The 24358-nt window shown below is 42.3% G+C and overlaps 1 protein-coding gene and 1 non-coding gene across 5 annotated transcripts; both read left to right on the top strand.

Moving 5' to 3' along the window:
- The first annotated feature begins 897 nt into the window (after positions 1-897).
- On the top strand, positions 898-24336 carry LOC129050717 (centrosomal protein 20). Of its 4 annotated transcripts, XM_063717206.1 has the most exons (7): positions 1978-2095; positions 2607-2692; positions 6459-6656; positions 7552-7812; positions 10049-10133; positions 16330-16466; positions 22546-24336. In XM_063717206.1, exons 4-7 carry the CDS (start codon positions 7689-7691, stop codon positions 22620-22622), a joined length of 423 nt encoding a protein of 140 aa, XP_063573276.1. In that variant the 5' UTR covers positions 1978-2095; positions 2607-2692; positions 6459-6656; positions 7552-7688; the 3' UTR covers positions 22623-24336. The 4 variants fall into 4 exon arrangements, with proteins under 4 accessions (XP_054389588.1, XP_054389592.1, XP_063573276.1 ...); XM_054533614.2 differs by lacking the exons at positions 2607-2692; positions 7552-7812 and adding an exon at positions 2203-2297 and having other exon boundaries at positions 2010-2095; XM_054533613.2 differs by lacking the exons at positions 2607-2692; positions 7552-7812 and having other exon boundaries at positions 898-2095.
- On the top strand, positions 12678-12781 carry LOC129050986 (U6 spliceosomal RNA). Its single transcript, XR_008514915.1, has one exon. It is a non-coding gene; the product is annotated as a U6 spliceosomal RNA (small nuclear RNA).
- Positions 24337-24358: the final 22 nt, after the last annotated feature.

Raw genomic sequence — 24358 nt, 5'->3', positions numbered from 1 at the left:
ATAATTGTGATACATCAATTTTTCTCTCTTTTTTTTTTTTTGAGAAAGGGACTCAGTCTGTCACCCAGAGAGGAGTGCAGTTGTACAATCAGCAGTCCAGGCTCGAGTGATCCTCCCTCCTCAGCCTCTGGAGTAGCTGGCATGCACCATCATACCTGGCTAATTTTTTTTTTTTTTTTTTTTTTTTTTTTTTTTGTAGAAACGCGTCTCATGTTGCCCAGCTTGGTCGAGAACTCCTGAGCTCAAGCAATGCTCTATCTTCGGCCTCTGGAGTAACTGGGACTGCAGGAATGCACCACCATGCCTGGCTAATTTTTTCTACTTATTTTGGAGAGATGGAGTCTTGCGTTGCCCAGGCTGATCTCAAACTCCTGAGCTTAAGCAATCCTCCCTCCTCGGCCTCCCAAAGTGCTGGGATTACAGGGATGAGCCACCGCACCCGGCCAATGTATCAATTTTAAAAACAATAGGCATGGAACCAAAAGTATGCTGGAAGTTCCTGGGAAAGAGGTTTCCTTGCTCTTAGGTGTGTTGTTTTTTTGTTTTGTTTTGTTTTGTTTGAGGCGGCGTCTCGCTCTGCCGCCCAGGCTGGAGTGCAGTGGCGCGATCTCAGCTCACTGCAACCTCTGCCTCCCAGGTTCAAGCGATTCTCGTGCCTCAGTCTCCCGAGTAGCTGGGATTACAGGCGCCTGCTACCACGCCCGGCTAATTTTTGTATTTTTTCTTTTAGTAGAGACGGTTTTTTTTTTTTTTTTTAGTAGAGACGGGGTTTCACCAGAGTGGCCATGCTGTTCTCGAACTCCTTACCTCAGCCTCCCAAAGTGCTGGGATTCCAGGCGTAAGCCACCGTGCCCGGCAGCTCTTAGGTGTACTTTTTTTTTTTTTTTTTTTTAAGACGGAGTCTCACTCTGCCGCCCAGGCTGGAGTGCAGTGGCGCGATCTCGGCTCACTGCAAGCTCCGCCTCCCGGGTTCACGCCATTCTCCTGCCTCAGCCTCCCGAGTAGCTGCAACTATAGGCGCCCGCCACCACGCTTGGCTAATTTTTTGTATTTTTAGTAGAGGCGGGGTTTCACCGTGTTAGCCAGGATGGTCTCGATCTCATGACTTCGTGATCCGCCCGCCTCGGCCTCCCAAAGTGCTGGGATTACAGGCGTGAGCCACCGCGCCCGGCCACTCTTAGGTGTACGTCTAATCGATGTTTATTATTTAGCCAAGTGTTTGGATCTTCCCGGCATTACAACTGGAATCCTGCAACCTCACACTCAGTTTAGGGTACATTATTCCCCTGTTCCTTTTCCTTTACTTCCATGGGATGTTAGAGCTTATTCCTTCATTAGTTAGTTCCATAAAAAGCTCCTGGACTCCTTACATGCACTGTGTAAGTGCGAGTGGAAGAGGACAGGCTGGTGACCTTGGTTAAGTCTCTTCAGCGATGGAGGACTCTGTTTCCTTCTTTGTAAAAATGGCGTGATCATAAGGAAATAATGCGCTAAGGCATCACAGTAAGTGCTTAATACAGTGGTTCTCGAGGTGTGATCTCCAGACCGTCCAGCAGCACCAGTACCACCTGGGAACTCGATAGAAATGCAAATTCTAGGGCCTCACCCCAGATTTACAGAATCACAAACTCCATGCGGAGGACTAGCAAGCAATCTGTTTAAACAAGTCATTGAGGTGATGAGGATTCATGCTCAAGTTTGAGAACCACAGGGTTAATAGGTGGTAACTATTAGCAGTTGGTACTTGAGGCTGCAGAGACAATGAAAAACTCAGCCGGCTAAAGTTAAGCACTAAGGTGCCAGCAGCACCCACAGGGCTATCAACTGCCTCAGTCCCCGCCCCCACTCCCGTCTCACTCAACTGGGCCCTCCGAGAGCATTCGCTGATTGGTGGAGTCTCTGGTCGACATTCACCACCCACTCAACCGCAGAGCGGGTAAACTGAGAGGGGCGGAAGTAGGCGGGGCGAGAGCTGTGCGCGTATTGGCTACAGACCACGCCGCAGGGTGAGAGGGGCGGAGCTGCGCGTGCACAGGGCCGAGGCGCGCCCCTGGCGGCCGTTGAAAAATGGCGACTGTGGCGGAGTTGAAGGCTGGTGAGTGCGAGCAGGGAGGCCTCCACATGGGAAGCATCGGGCCTTCATCTTGTGGAAAGGATGGGACGGGAGGAGAGCGCGCGGAACACATGGGTTGGCTTTTACAGGCGTCATTCTTCGGCGTGAGGGCCTGCGGGGAGCGTCTGGCTGCTGTCTCGGCTGGTTCGTGGGGAGCTCTTATGGGGGAAGATGTTGCCCACTGGCGAGTTTTAAGCCAGTTTGGAGCTAAAGGAGGAGTTACATAATCTTCAAGCATCTAAGAGGCCTACAGGCCTGCATCTTGGGCCCCTGGCGCATGTTCTTGGACCCTGCTGGGGGCTGGAGGACTTGGACCAGGCTTGGCACTCAGGGCTGATGACTACAATTCCCACAACCCCTGTTGGGTTAGACACTGCCCTAAACAATTTGCTTGGTTGTCTCGTTGGATCCTTACAACAACCTGTTAAGTAGCCCTCTCCTCCCTGCTTTTTTTTTTTTTTTTTTTTTTAAAGAGAGAATCTCTGTCGCCCAGGCTGGAATGCAGTAGCGCGATTACAGCTCACTGCAGCTTCGAACTCCGGGACTCCACCGATCCTCCCAGCTCAGCTTCCAGAGCAGGTGGGAATACAGGAGCTCTTCACCACACCCGGCTAATTTTTCTATTTTTTGTAGACACGGGGTCTTGCTGTATTGCCCAGGCTGATGTCGAACTCCTGGTCTCAAGCTATCCTCCCGCCTTGGCCCCCTCAAAGTGCTGGGATTACAGGCGTGAGCGCCTGGCCCCTTTTTCATCGGAAGAAACTAGAGGCAAAAAGTTTGCTGGCCTGGCCATTCTCCTGTCTTTTCAGGAAAAGATACTCTAAGCTAGTTATGTGTGAGTCATTAATGACGTTTGTACACTGTTTACTTTGAAGCAAATGTCCAGACAAATAATAGTAATAATAGTTATCATTGAGCCTCATGTGTCAGGCACTACTCAGCCTGTGTGTTACCTGATTGTAACAACCCTATGCCCATTTCATAGATTGGGAAACTGAGGTACTGAGAAGTGAAATAGCCCAAAGTGATTTCACTAGAAAGAGACACAGCGTGGGAACCTAGTTGTGATGCACTGGAGCGCCGGGTCTTAATCACTGAGCAATGTTGCTGTCCAATAAATAAAACCAGTTCCAGTTTGCAGGGAACCCAGGGTTTAAACTAGTAATTCTTAGAGAGTTTAGAAAGGAGACTTGTATAAAAGTGTGTATTTGGGGCACAGGGCTGGTGAACAATTATAAAACAGAACAGGCATGCATCTGTCCACAAGAACAGACTTCACATGAATCTACAGATCCTGTTCCCGGGGAAATACACATCACATGTAATATTGCATACATTTTCAGAGGATTTAAAGGTACACTTGGAATGGGCCAAGCACAGTGGCTCATGCCTGTAATCCTAACACTTTGGGAGGATCGCTTGAGCCCAGGAGTTTAAGACCAGCCTGGCCAACATAGTGAGACCCCATGTTTATTTAAAAAAAAAAAAAATCCGGGCATAGTGGCCTGTGCCTGTAGTTCCAGCTACCCCACAGGCTGAAACAGGAAGATCGCATGAGCCCAGGAGATAGAGGTGACAATGAGCTACAGTGGTGCCACTGCACTCCAGCCTGGGCAACAAAATGAGACCTTGTCTCAAAAAAAATACAAATTAAAAAATAAAATAAAATAAAAAAGGTACTCTTGAAATGTAAGCAAGGTTAAGACCTTTCCGAAGAAGTTTTGATGGCCCAGTGTTCTAAGCATAATAGAGGGAAAGGTAAAATGCTATGGACCTCCGAAAGAAACCCGGTGAAAACTTGTTTGCCAGCCAGTTACCTTACATTTTATGGGCTTTCACCTTTTTTAAGCACGATCATATTTTTCCTCCTTACTTGGTTCTGTCTCTGAGACGTAGAGCTCATTATTTTAGAGAAGGCAACTGAGGCATGGGTTGGTAATCCACCACTGAGGTGCCGATGAGACATGCTAGCTTTCCTCATTACGCTGTCACTAATTCTCGTTTCTCTGTCCAGCCTGAGGCTGTCCTGTGTGCAGTACAGAGTAATTGGGACAGGATCCTTGCCAGTGACAAAATCTGTCCATCTAATTTCCAAAGATGGAATTAGAGAATAGGGGTTCAGTTATGATTCTAAGAGTACAATAAGGCTGTACCTTCCTTTTATGGGCCTGTTGCAAACTCTGATCAGGTGATAACTGTACTTAACCTATCTGCAAGAAGGTTGAAGGGATGCTTTAAAAATGAGAGGAAAGAAAGGTCAAAAGTCAGTGAAGATTCTGTCCCTTTAGTCATATGATCCAGGGTTGTTGTTGATGTTATTTATTGAAGCGTAGAAAGATCTTATGTCCATACTGACTTGGATAAGCTCCTGGGCTGTCTTTATGGATTTTTGTTATTGTGGTGTGCTTACTTGGTGCCTTTGGCAGGGTGCAGAACACTCTTAAACTACATTGATTTCCCAGTAGTATACAGCAATGTATTATAATCCTTCTAGGTGACACCTACTGAGCTCTTGCTATGTTCTTGACTCTGTGGATGAGATGTGTTCATTCTCTGAAGTTGTCATTTAGCCAGTAGGAACTGTTTGAAAATAGAAGGTTCCAGATCACTACAAGGGATGGTTCCAGATCACTACAAGGGATGGTGCCAATTCAGTCCTAAGATCCCCATTATCTATACTAAATATGTACAGCCAAATCCCATGATCATAACTGCTTTGTCATGGTGACTCTGGCTAATCAGTAAGTTAGACTGACATTCTGCATATACATCCCTGACTCCTTAAGATGGCATTGATATAGTCATGTGGTAGATTTCTAACTAGGCTTAAAATTTCAGAATCCTACTGTTGTAAGGAATTAACTCATAGTTGTCTTTAAAACAACGAGGCCAGCGGGTGCAGTGGCTCATGCCTGTAATCCCAGTACTTTGGGAGGCTGAGGCGGGTGGATCACGAGGTTAGGAGATGGAGACCATCCTGGCCAACATAGTGAAACCCTGTCTCTACTAAAAATACAAAAATTAGCCGGTTGTGGTGTCGCACACCTGTAATCCCAGCTATTCGGGAGGCTGAGGCAGGAGAATCGCTTGAACCAGGGAGCCTGGAGATTGCAGCGAGCTGAGATCGTGCCACTGCACTTCAACCTGGCAACAGAGCAAGATTGTTTCAAAATAACAACAACGAAAACCCAAGACACCTTTTCACTCCCTAAAGGTTTCTGGATTATCAAAGGTTTGTGTTTTTTTTGGTTGGTTGGTTGGTTGGTTGTTTTAGACAGTCTCACTGTTTTGCCCAGGCTAGAGTGCAGTGGCACCATCTCTGCTCACTACAACTTCCGCCTCCCAGGTTCAAGCAATTCTTCTGCCTGAGCCTCCCAAGTTGCTGGGACTACAGGCACGTGCCACCACACCTGGCTAATTTTTTGTGTTTTTAGTAGAGACGGGGATTTCACCCTGTTAGCCAGGATGATCTTGATCTCCTGATCTCGTGATCCGCCCGCCTCAGCCTCCCAAAGTGCTGAGTTACAGGCATGAGCCACCATGCCCTGCCATCAAAAGTTTTTACACAGTAACCCAACAGACTTCTTTTATGGAATGTAGTTGTTTTCTTTAATCATCTTTCTAGACCAGAGGTTGTTAGTGACAAGCAGAACCTGTGTTCAGTGGCAGACACTCTTGAAAATATATGAGATACTGGGGCTTAAGTTCAGGTCGCAGTAAGCAACTATAATTCTATCCCCCGCCTTTTCCCCTCACTAAAGAATTATGTATTGGCCGGGCACGGTGGCTCACGCCTGTAATCCCAGCACTTTGGGAGGCCGAGGTGGGTGGATCACGAGGTCAGGAGATCGAGACCATCCTGGCCAACATGGTGAAACCCTGTCTCTACTAAAAATACAAAAAAGAATTAGTTGGGCATGGTGGCACATGCCTGTAGTCCCAACTACCTGGGAGGCTGAGGCAGGAGAATTGCTTGAACCTGGGAGGCAGAGTTTCAGTGAGCTGAGATCGTGCCACTGCACTCCAGCCTGGGCGAAAGAGCGAGACTCTGTCTCAAAATAAAAAAGAATATTTATTAGACTACAGCCCCTGACAGTGCTGATGATGTAGGAATAAACTTGAATTTGCTCAAATACATTAAGACTAAATCACTGCAACATGAGAACTATATTTTTTAGTATAAACATGGCTGGTAGTAGTTAGCGTAATTGTTTAATAATTTGTCACAATGTTTAGATTGAGAGCTGCTTTTGTACCATTTACCTTTTCAACATTTCTTTTCAAAGTATGCCTAAGAATGACAAATTACTCTGTAACTGAAGCCTTAATATTTTATATCGAACAGTTTTAAAGGACACCTTGGAAAAAAAGGGGGTATTAGGGCATTTAAAAGCAAGGATCCGAGCTGAAGTTTTCAGTGCCCTAGATGATGACCGTGAACCCCGACCATCATTGTCTCATGAAAACCTTCTAATTAATGAATTAATTCGAGAGTATTTAGAATTCAACAAATATAAGTATACAGCATCTGTCCTCATAGCAGGTAAGTGGTTATTGTTTATCACATAAACTCTGTTTCTTCCCTTTCCCCAATTCTCAGAAACTGTTTATCCTAGAAATCTAATTCTCTTACCAAACAGTGCCATCTGGGTGACTGGGACGCAAAAATCACATGGGTTCTTTCTGTAGCTTAAACAGATTCTCACAAGGGAAAATACATAACTAAATAATCACTTAAACTAGGCATATACTTGGAAAAATCATCTATAATTCCTGTAACTGAGAATAAACAATTGTTGACATTTTGTCCTGTTTGCCACCAATTTTTTCCTGTGTATTAAGCTTTGAAAATATACGCAGATTAAATATATTATTTGTTAAAAAATAGGCTGGGTGGGTGGCTCACACATGTAATCTCAGTGCTTTGGGAGGCCGAGGCTAGATTACTTGAGCCCAGGAGTTCGAGACCAGCCTGGGCAACACAGGGAGACCCATCTCTGGAAAAAAAAATTTTAAATTAGCCATGCATGGTAGCACGTGTCTGTAGTCCTAGCTGAGGCTGAGCGCGGGTCCGGGAGGGGGTGATCATGTGAGCCCACGTGCTCTGGGCTTTAGTGAGCCATGATCGCATCACTGCACTCTAGTCTGGGCAACAGAGAGAGACCCTGTCTCTTTTTTCTTTTTCCAGAGACAGAATCTCGCTCTGTTGCACAGGCTGGACTGCAGTGGTGCGATCATGGCTTATTGCAACTTTGACCTCCCGGGCTCAAGCAGTCTTCCTGCGTCAGTCACCCAGGCTGGAGTGCAGTGGGGTGATCTTGGCTCACTGCAACCTCTGCCTCATTGGGTTCAAGCGAGTCTTCTGCCTCAGCCTCCCAAGTAGCTAAGACTACAGGCACGTGCCACCATGCCCGGCTAATTTTTTGTGTTTTTAGTAGAGACGGGATTTCACCGTGTTAGCCAGGGTGGTCTCAATCTCCTGACCTCGTGATCCGCCCGCCTCGGCCTCCCAAAATGTTGGGATTACAGGCATGAGCCACCGCGCCCGGTTGAAGAAAAGAGGTTTACTTGGCTCATGGTTCTGCAGACTGTACAAGCATGGCACTGGCATCTGCTCAGCTTCTGGGAGGCCTCGGGGAGCTTTTACTCACTGCGGCAAGCACGTTACATGGTGAAAGCAGGGGCCAAGGGTGGGGAAGGTTAGTGCCACATACTTATAAATGACCAGATCTCATGAGAACCGACTCACTGTGGTAAGGACAGCACCAAGCCATGAGGGATCCACCCCCATGACCCAAACAACTCCCGCTAGGTCCCACTTCCAACACTGGGGAGTGCATTGCAACATGAGATTTGGGCAGAGACAAATATCCAGACTCTATCAGCGGGAAACTCCAAACTCATCCTAGTGATAGGAGGCAGAGAATGATATTGGGGGTTGGGGTGGGCAGTTAAAGATAAATTCCCTTTATCTGTCGAATTTTATTTCTTAAGAAATAAATTTTCTCTTCAAGTGTAACAGTTATTGAGTGGTGAGAATATTTTTAATATCTTCTGCTGACTTTTTAAATGTCTTCTCTCAAAAAAGTGAGGAGAGACTGGATATAAATAAGTCAGAATCCTGGTTACTCCTGGACTTGGTGGGGTGGGGGATGCAGCTGGGGGTTGGTCCGAGGCACCCTGACTGTGTGTCATCGGATTCCCTCGTTTCAGGTTCCATCTCTGCTTTGACTACTTTATGCCTCAGAGATGAGCCTCAGCAAAGTAACAAGGCCAGGAAGTAGATTTTGCAGGAGAGAGTGAATTCTTTGTGAAGTTAGAATTTTTCATTACAGATCCTTTATTTAATTTTAAACATACATCTTAACTACATAGACTCATGATTTTTATGGTTTAAGGATCTTTGATATCAGCATCTCTACTTTCCTTTGTTTGTTATAGATGGCTGTATGATACCAGTTACACCCAGAAAAGAAGAAACTATGAAAATTTCAGTTAGGGGACTTAGGCTTCACTAGAATGAAATATAGTGATAGTAGTCAAGTTTTCATATTAAATGTTTTGGCTTTTTTAAAAAAACTGGGATATAATTTACATATAATAAAATTTACCTTTTAAACTGTACAGTTCTATAGCTTTAGTCAAATGCCTGCAGTTGTGTAATTACTGCCAGATTACAATCAAGATATCACCAGCCTTTTTGGCACCAGGGACCAGTTTCGTGGAAGACAATTTTTCCATGGACCTGGGAGGATGGTTCGGGATGATTCAAGCATACTACATTTATTGTGCATTTTATTTCTATGATTATGTTGTAATATATAATGAAATAATTATATAACTCACCATAATGTAGAATCAGTGGGAGCCCTGAGCCTGTTTTCCTGCAACTAGACGGTCCCATATGGGGGTGATGGGAGGCAGTGAGAGATATCAGGCATTAGATTCTCATAAGGAGTGCACAACCCAGATCTCTCGCATGTGCAGTTCACAATAGGGTTCACGCCTCTATGAGAATCTAATTCTGCCAACAGGAGGCAGAGCTCAGGCAGTGATGCTAGTGATGGGCAGCAGCTGTAAACACAGATCAAGCTTTGCTCACTTGCTTGCCCACTGCTCACCTCCTGCTGTGCGGCCCAGTTTCTAGTCTGTGGCCCAGGGGTTGGGGACCCCTGCTGTAGATGGAACCATACAGGATGTAGCCTTTTGAGTCTGCGTCTTTTCACTTAGTATAATACATTCAAGATTCAGCCATCTTTGTTTTTCCTTTGAACACTGTTCTATTGTGTGGCTGTGCTAGTTTGCTCATCTATGACCAGTTGATGGGCATTGAGTTGTTTCTAGTTTTAGCAATTAGGAATCAAGCTGCCATAAACATTTACATACAGGTTTTTATGAGAACATAAGTTTTCATTCATCTTGGTTAAAAAGCTAAGAGGGAGATTGCTGGGTTGTGTGGTTAAGTGCACGCTCACCTTTGTAAGAAAACTGCTCAACTGTTTTCCAAAGTGGCTGTACCATTGTGCTTTCCCACCAGCAAAGTGTGAAAGTTCCAGTTGCCCCACACTTCAGGTTAACTTTAATTTTTATTTATAATTATTGTCACCAAATGGATATTCTTTTCAAAAATAAGTTATTGATAAACAGACTTCTAAAATTTAGTAGTATAATTTGGATATAGAAACGGTATTTTTCCAACCAAACCCTGGGGAATTTAAAAAGTGAATTTATGTTAAACTGTATTAAGACATGCATTTAACAAAAGCGATATTTTGAAAGTCATAAAATCACAGGCAATTTGATCTGTCTTGGTATGTGTTGTCATCATTCTTCCAAAATCTGAAAAGTGTATGTCTGGTAAAGTGATTCTTTTCAAAATCTTATTTGCTTTTTAGTTTAATAGACTCAGTGTTCTCATGAATTTATTTCTCCCAGAATCTGGTCAACCTGTAGTTCCATTGGACAGACAGTTTCTCATCCATGAACTAAATGCATTTGAAGAATCAAAGGATAATACAATGTAAGAATTTTTTTTAAAGAAGTTTCCAAATATTGCATTAGAATCATAATTGCACCATGGTGGTTTTACTTCATTTTAATTCAAGTATTTATTCAGATCTAGTGTGTGTCAAGCATTGTACTAAATCCAGGGTGTGCAGCAGTGAATAAGTCAGATAAGATCTGTTTGCTGAAGCTAAAATTTCATGGCTTCAGAGTGACTAAGCATCTTCTTTCTGGGGTTAGCTCCTTTTGACTTCTTGATCCTTTGTCCTTCTAAGGCTTTGTTCTTTTTTTTTTTTTAATTTATAATTTCAACTTTTATTTGTATTTTCAAATTATTTTTGTAGAGACAAGGCCTCACTTTGTTGCCCAGGCTGGTCTTGGAACTCCTGACCTCAAGTGATCTTCCTGCCTTGGCCTCTAGGCAAAGTGCTAGGGTTACAGGTGTGAGCCCCCCGTGCCTGGCCTCTGAGGCTTTGCCTTGTCAGTTGTTTTCTTCATATTTAACTCTTCCTTCACTTCAACTTAGGAATGTACTCAGATCTCTCCTCTCCTAAAAAAAAAAAACAAAAACAAAAAAACCTATGAACTTCCAACCCCAAGCTTCTGCTTGAATTCCTTTTTCTACCAAGATTACTGAATCGGCCCACAGCTTTCGTTACTATCACTCTCTCCTTTGCCCTCTGTGTACCTCCTCTCACCAACTGTGCTTTGAAAAGGAGGATGACCACTTTCTAGTTTTCTTCATTTTTTTTTCTATTTCAATGTTGCTTAAACTTTTTCTGGAGAGTCCCTGTATGGCCAAAAAAAAAAAAAAAAAAAGTACATAGGAGACCTGAGAGCATAGCTTAAAGCAGCCTTTTTTTAAATCTAGAACTTTCTTTGAAGCCTTATGTTTTCTCATCCTAAAAGTTCTTAAGGCCAGGTGAGGTACCTCGTGCCTGTAATGCCAGCACTTTGGAAGGCTGAAGTGGATGGATCACTGGAGCTCAGGAGTTCAAGACCAGCCTGGACAACATGGGGAAACCTCATCTCTAGCCAGACGCGGTGGCTCATGCCTGTAGTCCCAGCACTTCAGAGGCTGAGGCAGGCGGATCACCTGAGGTCAGGAGTTCGAGACCAGCCTGGTCAACATGGCAAAACCCCATCTCTACTAAAAATACAAAAAGATTAGCCAGGCATGGTGGTGTGCGCCTATAGTCCCAGCTACTTGGGAGGCTCAGGCATGAGAATCGCTTTAACCTGGGCAGCGGAGGTTGCAGTGAGCCAAGATCGCACCACTGCACTCTAGCCTAGGTGACAGAACCAGACCCTGTCTCAAAAAAAAAAAAAAAGTTCTGAAAGTTGTTTGCTTTACCATACAAATGTTTTAAATGACATTCCAGTTAAATTTAACTCTCCCACAAATCCTTGTGTAAAATTAATGTTCCAGGATCATATACTACCTTTGTCATTGTGTGTATAGTGAAGTCCCAATTGCTTAACATAGCACTTTACGCCTCTATCTTTCTACCCCTGTCTGTTGTTGTATCTGCTCACACCTGATTTCTGATTGTGCCTGGAAGACACTTTGCAACTTTATGCTTCTTTGCCTTGTAAACCATTCCCTTATCCTAGAAGCCCTAGATCACCTTTCTCCCTCTTAACTTCTATTGGAGCATCTTTCCTTTCTGTTGGCCCTGTTCAGATAGTAACTCCTTTATGACATTTTCCTCTTTCTCTTCTCCTCATCTTCCCGTGTTTCTTTTTCTTTTCTTTTTTCCTTTTTGTGAGATAGGGTCTCACTCTGTCACCCATGCTGGAGTGCAGTGGTCCCATCTCAGCTCACCGCAATCTCCTCCCAGGTTCAAGTGATTCTGCCTCAGCCTCCTGAGTAGCTGGGATTACAGGTGTGCACCACCATGCCCAGCTAATTTTTTTTCATATTTTTTTTGTAGAGATGGGGTTTCACCATGTTGGCCAGGCTGCTTTCGAACTTCTGGCCTCAAGTGATCTGCCCACCTCCACCTCCCTAAGTGCTGTGAGGTTTTTTTGTTTGTTTTTTCAAGGCAGGGTTTCAGTCTGTTGCCCAGGTCTCTAGAGTGCAGCGGCTTGATCATGGCTCACTGCAGCCTCAAACTCCTGGGCTCAAGGGATTCTCCCACCTCAGCCTCCCATGTAGCTGGAATTACAGGCATGCGCTGGCATGCACCATCATGCCTGGCTGATTTTTGTATTTTTTGTAGAAATGGTGTTTTACCATGTTAGCCAGGCTGGTCTCCAATTCCTCGACTCAAGTTATCCACCTGCCTTGGCCTTCCAAAGTGTTGAGATTACAGGCATGAGCCACTGCACCTGTTAACAAGTGTTTTGAAAAGTATAAAAATTGTATAATTGAGAAGAGTGGGCAAAATAATTGGAGGAATCTAAGCGTGACTTAGGATGAGCAGTAAGGTATTACATCATTTAATACAAGACATCATTTTACATTTAGCAGTTGATGGAAGTAAGCAATGATTATACTCTTACTGGCTTCTTGGTAGCTTTTGAGATACCTACTTCAGACGAAAGTATTAAGAAGTTTGTGCTCACTTTAACAGCACATATACTAAAATTGGAGTGGTACAGAGATTAGCATGGCCCCGGCAAAGGGATGACACGCAAATTCGTGAAATGTTTCATATTTTTTTGAAAAAGAAGGCCGGGCACATTGGCTCACGCCTGTAATCTCAGCACTTTGGGAGGCTGAGGCGGGCGGATCACGAGGTCAGGAGATGGAGACCATCCTGGCTAACACGGTGAAACCCCGTCTCTGCTAAATATACAAAAAATTAGCTGGGCAAGGTGGCGGGTGCATGTAGTCCCAGCTACTTGGAGGCCGAGGCAGGAGAATGGGCATCAAACCGGGAGGTGGAGCTTGCAGTGAGCCGAGATCGCGCCACTGCACTCAGCCTGGGCGACAGAGCGAGACTCCGTTTCAAAAAAAAAAAGAAGTAAGTTTGAGAGAGGATGAGGAAGCAAAAAAAAAAGTTGCTGAAACAGCTTTATTTTTTAAAAGTTAGGTAACTTTTTTAAGCCCTTGTTTCTCACGCTTCAGTGATTGACATTCACAAAGTTTGCCATAGTCACATATTACTCATATTATTTACTTACAGATCTACAGTGCTGCATCTAAAACCACTGAGGCCAGATATATGTTTAAAAATCCAAATGTTTTCAGGTTTTAAAATGACATGCCTGTAGTCCTAGCTACTTAGGAGGGTGAGGCAAGAGGATTGCTTAAATCCAGGAGATTGAGGCTGCAGTGAGCCATGATCTTGCTGCTGCGCTCCAGTGTGGGCCACACAGCGAGAGTTCAATTCTTTTTTTTTTTTTTTGAGACGGAGTCTCGCTCTTGTCCTCCAGGCTGGCGTGCAGTGGCGTGATCTTGGCTCACGGCAACCGCCGCCTCCCAGGTTCAAGCGATTCTCCTGCCTCAGCCTCCCAAGTAGCTGCGACTACAGACGCGTGCCACCATGCCCGGCTAATTTTTTGTATTTTTAGTAGAGACGGGGTTTCACCGTGTTAGCCAGGATGGTCTCGATCTCCTGACCTCATGATTCTCCTGCCTCGGCCTCCCAAAGTGCTGGGATTACAGGTGTGAGCCATCGTGCCTGGCCTGGGACTTCAATTCTTTAAAAAAAAAAAAAAAAAGTAATATGGTACATATACCAAATACTACATATATGTGCCAGGGAGTCCTAAAGTAGTGTTCCACAATCACATTACTATTTTCTTTTTTTTTTTTTTTTTTTTTTTTGAGAGCAATGTCATGATTTCAGCTCACTGCAACCTCTGCCTCCTGGGTTCAAGTGACTCTCCTGCCTCAGCCTCCTGAGTAGCTGGGATTACAGGCGCATGCCACCACGCCTGGCTAATTTTGTATTTTTAGTAGATACGGGGTTTCTCCATGTTGGTCAGGCTGGTCTTGAACTCCCGACCTCAGATAATCCTCCTGCCTTGGCCTCCCAAAGTGCTGGGATTACCGGCTTGAGCCACCACACCCGGCACGTTAATATTTTCACACAAAGTAAGATAAAGTCTGTAATAGCCTTGTTAGGTCAACCCTTGCCATCTGATGATTTTTTGCCAGATATATGAAGAGAATCCAGTTTTCAGAATTTTGCATTTCAGAATTACAGGCAAATTATTGTGAGGCTGCACTTTTCTTTAAATTATCTTTTTGAAACTTATTTTAAAAAATAAACCTTAAGCCATGAATTTGCAAGTTGCCTCTCCCTTCTGCACTCAAGCGATCCTCTCACCTCAGCCTCCCAAGTAGCTGGGACCACAGGTGCATATTACCTTGTGTGGCTAATTTAAAATAAAATTGCTGTAGAGCTAGGGGACTCGCTATATTCAGGCTGTCTCAAACTCCTGCTTGAGGCCAGGCTGGCCCCCCAAAGTCCCGGGATTACAGGCCTGAGCCCCCATGTCCAACCCAAAATTTTAATCACAAGTAAATTTTATTGAATATTAATTAAAAAAATAAATCTTTTAACATTTAAAAATCATCTTGAACCAGTTAACACTTCGGGGAAGATTACTGTAAAGTAAACAAAGAGACCTGTTTTATATTACTAGGTGACGCTTTCATAAGAGTTGTGGCATCTTATTAAATAAAGAAACTTACTTTCCTGGTTTCCCTGCGGCATGGAAAAATTAGTATGATATTATTCCAGAATTTGGTAGCTTAAAACAACAACATAGATTATTTGTGGAATATTTGGGGATTTGGGATCGGCTTAGTCACTAAGTCTAGCTCAGGCTCCCCAGTGAGGTTGGAGTCAAGATGCCAGACAAGGTTGTAGTTGGAAGCCTTGAATGTGGCTGAACTATCTGCTTCCAAACTCATAATGATACTGACAGGTGGCCTCAATTCCTTACTGCATGTAAATTTCCAGGGCTGCTGAAGTGTCCTGAGGCATCTGACTTCTCCCAAAGGTAGCAATCCAAGAAAGAAAGCAAGGAAGAAGGCACAGGGCCATTACCACGTGGCCTCTGAAGTCAGCTTTCTGCCAGTTAGAAGTGAGTTCAGCTCACACTCAGAGAGAGCAATGAGATTCCATCTTTGGAAGGAAGTGTCGTACTGTAAACCATTATACCAGCTAGTAAATAGATACATATCTCAAAAAATAAATCCTCCCCACAAATATATACACCTACTATGTACCCACAAAAATTAAAAATAAAGATTAAATCCTTTTAATTGTGTTTTCAAATTTGAGATTGGAAACAAAGGAAAACGTTTCCGTTGTGCCACTCTTTATTGTCAGCAGAGCAGTTTTCCTTTATACAAGAGTACTAATATAAATCCCCAGGCAGCACACTGTAAGGAAAACAATATGGGATTTGGGGTTCAAGTGTAAACTTTGTTTACTATCTGAGGGAATCTCTAGCAAATCTCCTGGCTGTGGTTTTCTCCTTTATAAATCGCGGTTGATGATTTTGACATTACACGATGAGGATCCGATGAGAAGAGGTATGCATTCTGTAAACTATAAAGAAGATTTTAAAATATTAGGTAATATAAATATTAATCTAAATAAATGTTAGCTACACAGGAGCTAACATTTATATACCATTTCATATGTGCCAGGCACAGTAAAAAACACTTGACATTTATTAACTCATTTAGTGCATAACAGCCCTATAAGGGAGGGACGGTGCTTATCCTAATTTATAAAGGAAGAAACATTTATGAGGCTGGAGAGGTTAAGAATCTTACACAGAGTCCCACAGCTAGCAAATGGCAGAGCCAGGATTTGAACTCAGGTCACCTGGCTCTCAGGACCTAAGACTTTTTCAGGGCAAGGACTTATTAATCAAGAGGGGTTTATTGAATACCTGTTGTGTATTAGATGGGGTTAGGTATTGGGAAATATTCTACTGGACTTTGGAGTTTAAAAGATAAATTCCTGTAGATTGATAGAAATGATATTTCAGTGTAGATGAGGTTTAAATTGTTAACACGTTTTCTCTGGGTTTTAAAATTGTCGTGAAATTAAGTGGTACTCTTAAATTTAAAAGTAGGAACAATTTGCAGTTTGGATAATCATGCAGCTTTTTAAAGTCTAGTGAATCACTTGGTCTTTTTGATGTCAGAGGTTACCTTTTAAAGAATAAATGTTTTAAGCTTTTCCCGTTTATGCAGATTTATTAGCTTTCGGTTTTGTTTTGTTTTCTTCCTGCTATAGACCTCTTTTATATGGGATTTTAGCCCATTTCTTGCATGGAACTAAGGATGGCATCCAGAATGCATTTCTGAAAGGGCCTTCACTTCAGCCTTCAGACCCAAGTCTTGGCAGACAACCTAGTAGAAGAAAGCCAATGGGTATGAGTTTTCCAAGATTCATCATTTAGCTGTCAGCAAGTATATTTTCTTCCTCTAAATTTTTCTTTTGGAGTCTCTACTGAGCTTTGGAGTCAGAGTTTAATTCTGCTTATATCTAATGTGGCTAGCCTGTGTTACTCCAAGAAACAGAAGCTTTTTGGAAAGAATCTTGGACAGGGAAGGGTGGGAGGCATAACTGGGCAGAATTCTTAGATGTAATTTCTTTATAGAAGTATTTAAAACTCCAGGCCAGGCACAGTGGTTCATTCCTGTAATCCCAGCACTTTGGGAGGCCGAGGCAGGTGGATCGCTTGAGGCCGGGAGTTTGAGACTAGCCTAAGTGACATGGTGAAACCCCATCTCTATTTTTTTTAATTAAAAAATTATATTAATTAAATTTTTAAAAAGTAAAATAAAAAAATACTGAAAACTCCAATTTTCATGTAAATTATAAGTATTTGGAGCAGCTTAGATCCTTGGTATACTGAATAAATAGCTTTTTATCAAGTGATTTTTTTTTCCTCTCCATGACTGCAAAATAAAAGCTAAGATTGCTAAATACAGATAGAGAAGTCATTTGCATTTTTAGGATACTGTTTATGTTAGAGTGGAAGTTACCTACAAGTTACAGATTCTTAGGAGAATGGCACACATTTCTTTCAGATTGCCTGTTTTTTAAATGCGCTTTTAGTAGCTTTCAAATTTTTATGTATTTTTTTGAGACAGGGTCTCACTCTGTTGCCTGACTAGAGTGCAGTGGTGCTATCGTAGCTCACCGTAACCTTGAACTGCCGGGCTCAAGCAATCCTCTCACCTTCTTGCCTCAGCTTCCCAAGTAGCTAGGACTTCAGGCACCACACCCAGCTAATTTTTTAATTTTTGTGGATGTGGAAGTCTCACTATGTTCACTAGGCTGGTCTTGAACTCGTTCTTAAGTGATTTCCCACTTCGGCCTCTCAGAGTGTTGGGGTACAGGCACGAGCCTGTACCTGGCCCTCAGTTATTTTTATTATCCCAGCAATGGGATCCCATTTTCACCATTTGAATTGAGTGGGTTATAGCTCAGTGTTTGCAGTTGTGGTAGAGATCTAATCAATTTTTTTTTTTTTGAGACAGAGTCTCGCTCTGTCGCCCAGGCTAGAGTGTAGTGGTGTGATCTCATCTCACTGTAAGCTCTGCCCCCTGGGTTCATGCCATTCCCCTGCCTCAGCCTCCCAAGTAGCTGGGACTACAGGCACCCATCACCACACTCGGCTAATTTTTTGTATTTTTAGTGGAGACAGGGTTTCCCTGTGTTAGCCAGGATGGTCTTGATCTCCTGACCTCGTGATCTGCCTGCCTTGGCCTCCCAAAGTGCTGGGATTACAGGCTTGAGCCACCGCGCCCAGCCAAGAGCTGGTCAATTTTTAAGGACAGTTAAAGGTGGAGTTTAGGCTTTCAATTATCAGAACAAATGTAAATCTTGAATGTTGACACGAACTTTTAGGAAACGCCTAAAATGTGGATTGCCTTTGTAGTTTCCTAAACTGCTGTGACCAGTAGTGACCATGTTAGATGCTTGGTGTCTCTTGAGGTCTAAAAGTAAACAGTGAATCAGGATAACCTCTTTTGGAGGTGGTTTCTGACTGCACTAGGAGATATCTTTTTATATATGTTAGAATGCTGAACTGGATGGAACGTTGGAAAATAAGTCATTCCCACCTACTTATTTTATAGTTGAGAAAACTTTAAGAAGGTTCCAATAGTAAGAGGTTAAGTAACTCATCTGAGGCCTGTAGCAGATAATTAGTAGCAGAATCAGCACATTTGATTGCTATTCCCGTATACCTTTCCATATATAGATTATGGAGAAGTTTTCCAAATTCTCTTTTTAGGGATTGGTAAGGAACTGACATTACTGCCTACTAATTGGCAAGTACTTAATGAGCAAAATAAAACATTAATTGTGCAGATACATGAGTAAATCTCTAAATTTTTTAAATAGTAAAAAGTTCCCTTTAACTTTCCTTTGTTCCTTCTTGCCTCTCCCTAACTCCTCAATTCTTCTCCCTGTTTATAGAAGGTATCCCTGTTAGCAGTTTGCAGGGTATTCTTTGGGACTCATTTCTATTTTATTTTATTTATTTTATTAGTATTATTATTATTTAAATTTTGGATGGACTATCATTCTGTCACCCAGGCTGGAGTGTAATGGCACGATCTCACCTCACTGCAACCTCCGCCTCCCAGGTTCAAGCAATTCTCCTGCCTCCCAAGTAGCTGGGACTGCAGGCATGTGCTACCACACCTGCCTAATTTTTGTATTTTTAGTAGAGATGAGGTTTCACTGTGTTGGCCAGGCTGGTCTCCAACTCATGACCTCAGGCAATCCGCCCGCCTTGGCCTCCCAAAGTGCTGGGATTACAGGCATGAGCCACTGCATCTGGCCATGCCCAGCCCCTTTGGGACTCATTTCTATGTATTTAAATATATATGCATTGTTATGGTGCACGTTATCCTGCAATTTGCTTTTTTTCACTTGTTGATACATGTAGATCTCATTTTTAACTTTTGTTTCATATTCCAGATTATTATTATAATCATCCTTTTTTTAATTTTAGAGATGAGGTCTTGCTCTGTCATCCAGGTTGGAGTGCAGTGGCACAATCATAGCTCACTGTAGCCTCAAACTCCTGGGGTCAGTCTTTCCACATCAGCATCCCAAGTAGCCGGGACTATAGGGGTGCACCACCGCACCTCGCTTATTTTTTAATTTTTTGCAGTCAGGGTCTTGTCATGTTGCCCAGGCTAGTCCCCCACCTTATAATCACTCTTATGTAGTTTTAAATATTTTGCTTTTACAGTATTGTGATGTAACATTGTATCTTTGTCCACACATTTAAGTATTGTCCACACATTACAGTATTGTGATGTAACATGGTATCTTTGTCCACACGTTTATGTATTATCCACACATTACAGTATTGTGATGTAACATTGTATTTTTGTCCATACATTTAAGTATTGTCCACACATTACAGTGTTGTGATGTAACATTGTATCTTTGTCTACATGTTTCTCTTGTGTGGATGCCTAAAATAGAGTTGTTGGTTCAAAGGATATGCATATTTAAAAATATAGTAGATATTATCTAATTCCCCTCCAAAAAGGCTTTATCAGTCTATACACTTACCAAGAATATATGACAATATGGGTTTCTGAGTTCAGTTGTCACCAGTGGATATTGTACACCTTAACACTTCTTAACACAGCAACCCCAAGTCATTGATACTATCAGTCCCATAAAGAAAAATAACTGCTTGAGAAATAACTTTCTGGTTTGTAAGTTTCATAATCAGCCTTGTTAATACTCACGGCTCATGACTAGTAAGAAAGTTATAAGGAACGCTATTTCCTAACCAATTTCTGTTCTTCTGAGATGAAAGCGGTAGATTACGCATACAGCATAGAGAGAAAGGTATTTATGGAGAGAGGGAGGGAAAGAGACACCTAGACACATGACCCCTGCACCACTAAATTGCCAGGAACATCAGAATCGAGTTCAAGTCAGTAAAGCCACCTTGGGTGCCTGTTCTGTGGAAAGCTCTGTAGACATCTCAGAAATGAGGATGACTGCTGAATGAATCGGGGAAGAACAGTGATTTTGCAAATTATTTTCTTGGTCATCAAAAATTTTCTTGACACAACCTCTTTGTGTAGTGCCTTGAAAGTTGTCAGCCAGAATTGCGTCATGTTTCAGTAACACACTTAAGCTTTCCATTTACTTCCTCAGCTCTAGCTCATTGTCTCCATAACTCGTATTTGACAGCATTGAAAAGGTTATGAAGATACTAAAATCCTTATTCTCTACATCACAGCACCTTGTCTCCACAGAAGCTCATTCAACAGAAATATCAAACCCTGAAACTAAATTGGCTTTTATTTGAAAACAAGTTCAGGGCAGGCCACGGCAGCTCACCCCTGTAATCCCAGCACCTTGGGAGGTGGAGGTGGGCAGATCACCTGAGGTCAGGAGTTCGAGACCAGCCTAGCCAACACGATGAAACCCTGTCTCTACTAAAAATACAAAAATTAGCTGGGCGTGGTGGTGTGCGCCTGTAGTCCCAGCTACTCAGGAGGCCGAGGCGGGAGAATCACTTGAACCCAGGAGGCGGATGTTGCAGTGAGCCGAGATTACGCCACTACACTCGAGCCTGGGTGACAGAGCAAGACTCTGTCTCAAAAAAGAAAAAAAGGAAAGAAGGAAGTAAGTCCAAAGCATGCCAAGATGAAAAAGTGCTTCTCTCATCCAAGTTTTCAGTGCTGAAAAAAAATGAAGAGGGTTTATGTAGGCACACCCACCTTTGAAATGACAGCCAGTGCATTTGTACTGCTGCTGTTAGTGCTTGTAATCTTGAAGGCAAAGTAGTTTTTGCTATTCAATTTTTTATATATATATATATATATATATATATATATATATACACACACACATTTTTTTTTTCTTTTTTTTTTTTCTTTTTAATAGATAGGGTCTCACTCTGTCACCCAGGCTGGAGTGCAGTGACACAATCATGGCTCTCTGCAGCCTTGACCTCACAGGCCCAGGTGATCCTCCCACCTCAGCCTCCCAAGTAGATGGGACTACAGCTGGGACTACATTCCTGGTGAAGATTTTTATTGTAAATGAAAGACCAGACTTTTATAATAGGGACAATCATCAGCTTAACTTTATTGCACATCTATCAAGCATAATAGACTTCATTTTTTATAACACTTTTCTAGAAGACCTAAAATTGTTGCCTTCTGAGGAAATTGTTAATTTTTTTTCTGTCCAGCAAAGTTACCTAAAATAAGGGGAGAGAGATTTCCATCTGTTTTCCAGACCCTTAAAGTAGTATTGGCACTAAGAATAAGCAGCTGAGAACTAACAAAGCGTGTGTATAATGACATTGTAGAATTAGAAAATCCAGTGATAAAATTGCATTTTCTAGCAGCTTATCTAAATTTATGTATATGTTTTTTCCTATTATCAAAATTGTTGCAAGAAAGATGTTTTGTCAGTTGTAGGAAGTGTTTGGGGTTCATATATTCTCAAGAATCTAGCTTTTGCATTACATTTTTGTTGCATTAGGATATTAAGTCTCTAGGTTCTTTTTTTAGTCTCTAGGTTCTTTTTTTTGTTGTTCTTCTCGAGATGGAGTCTTGCTCTGTCGCCCAGGCTGGAGTGCAGTGGCACGATCTCGGCTCACTGCAACCTCCACTTCCTGGGTTCAAACGATTCTCCTGCCTCAGCCTCCCGAGTAGCTGGGATTTTAGGTGCCCGCCACCACGTCTGGCTAATTTTTATATTTTTAGTAGAGACAGGGTCGTTAACTCCTGACCTCAGGTGATCCTATTTGAAGTGCTTTTCATTGTGTTGTAATTGAAGAGCTTTGGCAACCCTCAAAATGCTGATTGAACACCTTGTCCTTTCTTGCAAATTTCATTCCTTACATGTAAGAGAGAGGTTTGTAACTACTTACGCATGGGTTTACTGTGGGTTGTACGCTACTCAAAAAAAAAGTCAAGAAACTCTTTTGAATAATTAGAGTCCCTAATGCCAGACATTTCTGATTTCTTTCTTTTTTTTTTTTTTTTTTGGAGACCGAGTTTCACTCTTGTCGCCCAGGCTGGAGTGCAATGGCACGATCTTGGCTCGCTGCAACTTCTGCCTCCCAGGTTCAAGCGATTCTCCTGCCTCAGCCTCCTGAGTAGCTGGGATTACAGGCGCCTGCCACCACGCCTGGCTAATTTTTGTATTTTTAGGAGAGACAGGGTTTCACCATGTTGGCCAGACTAGTCTATAACTCTTGACCTCAGGTGATCCGCCCACCTCAGCCTCCCAAAGTACTGGGATTACAGGCATGAGCCACCATGCCTGGGCTCTGATTTCTTCAATAGTGTTTAAAAAATAATGAGTTTTTTTCATTGTCCTAAACCATCTAAAGTACTCATAGAATATTAAATATGTAACATCCTAAAATATTTGTAGCTGTGTCTACCTATCTGCATGTTTTGACTTGGGATAAGTATTAACATTGGTTTCTGTGCATTTCAGATGAGCACCTAAGAAAGGAGGAGCGGAAAAGTACTAACATTGAAGAGCTTCATGTTTCTCAGGCAGTCAACAGATAATGCTTTGTTTGGGGTACCTTTTATCTTAAAATTGTATTATTAAATAACTTATTTATTGTCCCAGTGTTACCAAAATGCACCACTAATATTTGTAGAAATTTGAGTTTCTACAAAATACCCCTCATGTTTAACTACATTTGTGAATAAACGCTAACTCTGTCATCTAGCTTATTGGATTTGACTTGAAAAAAAAAGTATTGTTTTTAGGAACTATTTTTTGTTTTTTTGAGATGGAGTCTCACTCTGTCACCCAGGCTGGAGTGCAGTGGCATGATCTCGGCTCACTGCAATCTCCACCTCCCAGATTCAAGTGATTCTCCTGCCTCAGCCTCCCAAGTAGCTGGGACAACAGGCCTGTGCCACCACACCAGACTAGTTTTTGTATTTTTAGTAGAGATGGGGTTTCATCATGCTGGCCAGGCTGGTCTTGAACTCCTAACCTCAGGTGATGTGCATGCCTCAGCCTCCCAAAGTGCTGGGATTACAGGTGTGAGCCACTGAGCCCAGCCATTTAGGAAGTATTGTAAAGGCACTTAAAGTTTGTAAGGAAATGAAAGGGCTTTGTATTACCTTTTCAATAGGCAACAATGTGCTTTTTCTTTCCTTAGACTTTGGCTTACTGGAAGATTTAATTAAAAGGTAGAGGGGAAGTAAATTTGCTGTAATAATTTTTCTGTAAATAAAACAAAGAGGTTATTTTATTAGATAAAGAATGTGAAGTAAGCATGAAGAGACAGGCTTTGGGAGAAATACCAGAAAGTAATTTTTCAAAGATGGCATTGTTTAATCTCCGTGTGGCCCTCGGTTGTGCAATCACAGATGAGCCAGAAGAGGGCCAGCCCCCTACTTCTTTGGGCTCCGAAACTCTTATCAAACATCAATTTTTATTCTTGGGATAGAAAAATAGTATGTGCTATCTCTAATACGCTACTTTGATATTTATTAAAGAAGTATTTTTAAAGTAGTGTCCACAGGCTCATTTCATTGAAAACAACTGACTATGATGGTAGACAGCTCCTGATTGGCAAAAGTTCGATGGTATATTCAGAATTAAATTTTGCCTGCACACCTAAACACTGACAACATTTAGCTTAAAGGTCTTCCATGGAGAAGAGTGGTAAGAGCTGTAGTCAGCAAAATTGGCATCCTCTTCAGGGCGTCAATTCTGTGCTGCTTTGCAAATTGTTGAAACTTTTGATTTTCTATTTGGCGACGCTAGTCAGTGTTCACTTCTTACAGATTAGCCAGGAATTTTTATCTAAACGCAGAAACTTATTAATGAAATGCACTTAAACTACACTTACACAACATTTCGAGAGTCCCTGCTGGTGAAATTATATATGGATGCACAAGTATTGCAAGAGTCCATTTTCCATTTTTAAATCTGTAATATCTGATTACAATGATGAATTCCATTGTATTGTATGTGTGAATATAAATATCTGAATTCTCCCGGGGGACTTGGTTTTCGTCCAAGGATGTTGGCAGTGGACACTTAGTTTACCTCGGGAATTCCAATCATGTAAGACTACATTCGGAAAAAATGCTGGAGTATATAATTTTGGATACTGATATAAAATCATCAAGATGGAAGTCAAATAGAATTGTCACATGTAGTCCATAGTGCTTTTGTGTACATTATTCTGTAATTTGTTTGTACTGAGGCAACTTTTTATACTTTCAATGTATCATTTAATAAAGTCACTTTGTTGCAGAGGGTGTTCATATCACTGTTC

The sequence above is a fragment of the Pongo abelii genome, chromosome 18, assembly GCF_028885655.2.
Source record: "Pongo abelii isolate AG06213 chromosome 18, NHGRI_mPonAbe1-v2.0_pri, whole genome shotgun sequence".
Taxonomy (NCBI): Eukaryota; Metazoa; Chordata; class Mammalia; order Primates; family Hominidae; genus Pongo; species Pongo abelii.
Note: the sequence above shows the minus strand (reverse complement) of the source record. Positions and strands in the feature narration are given on the sequence as shown.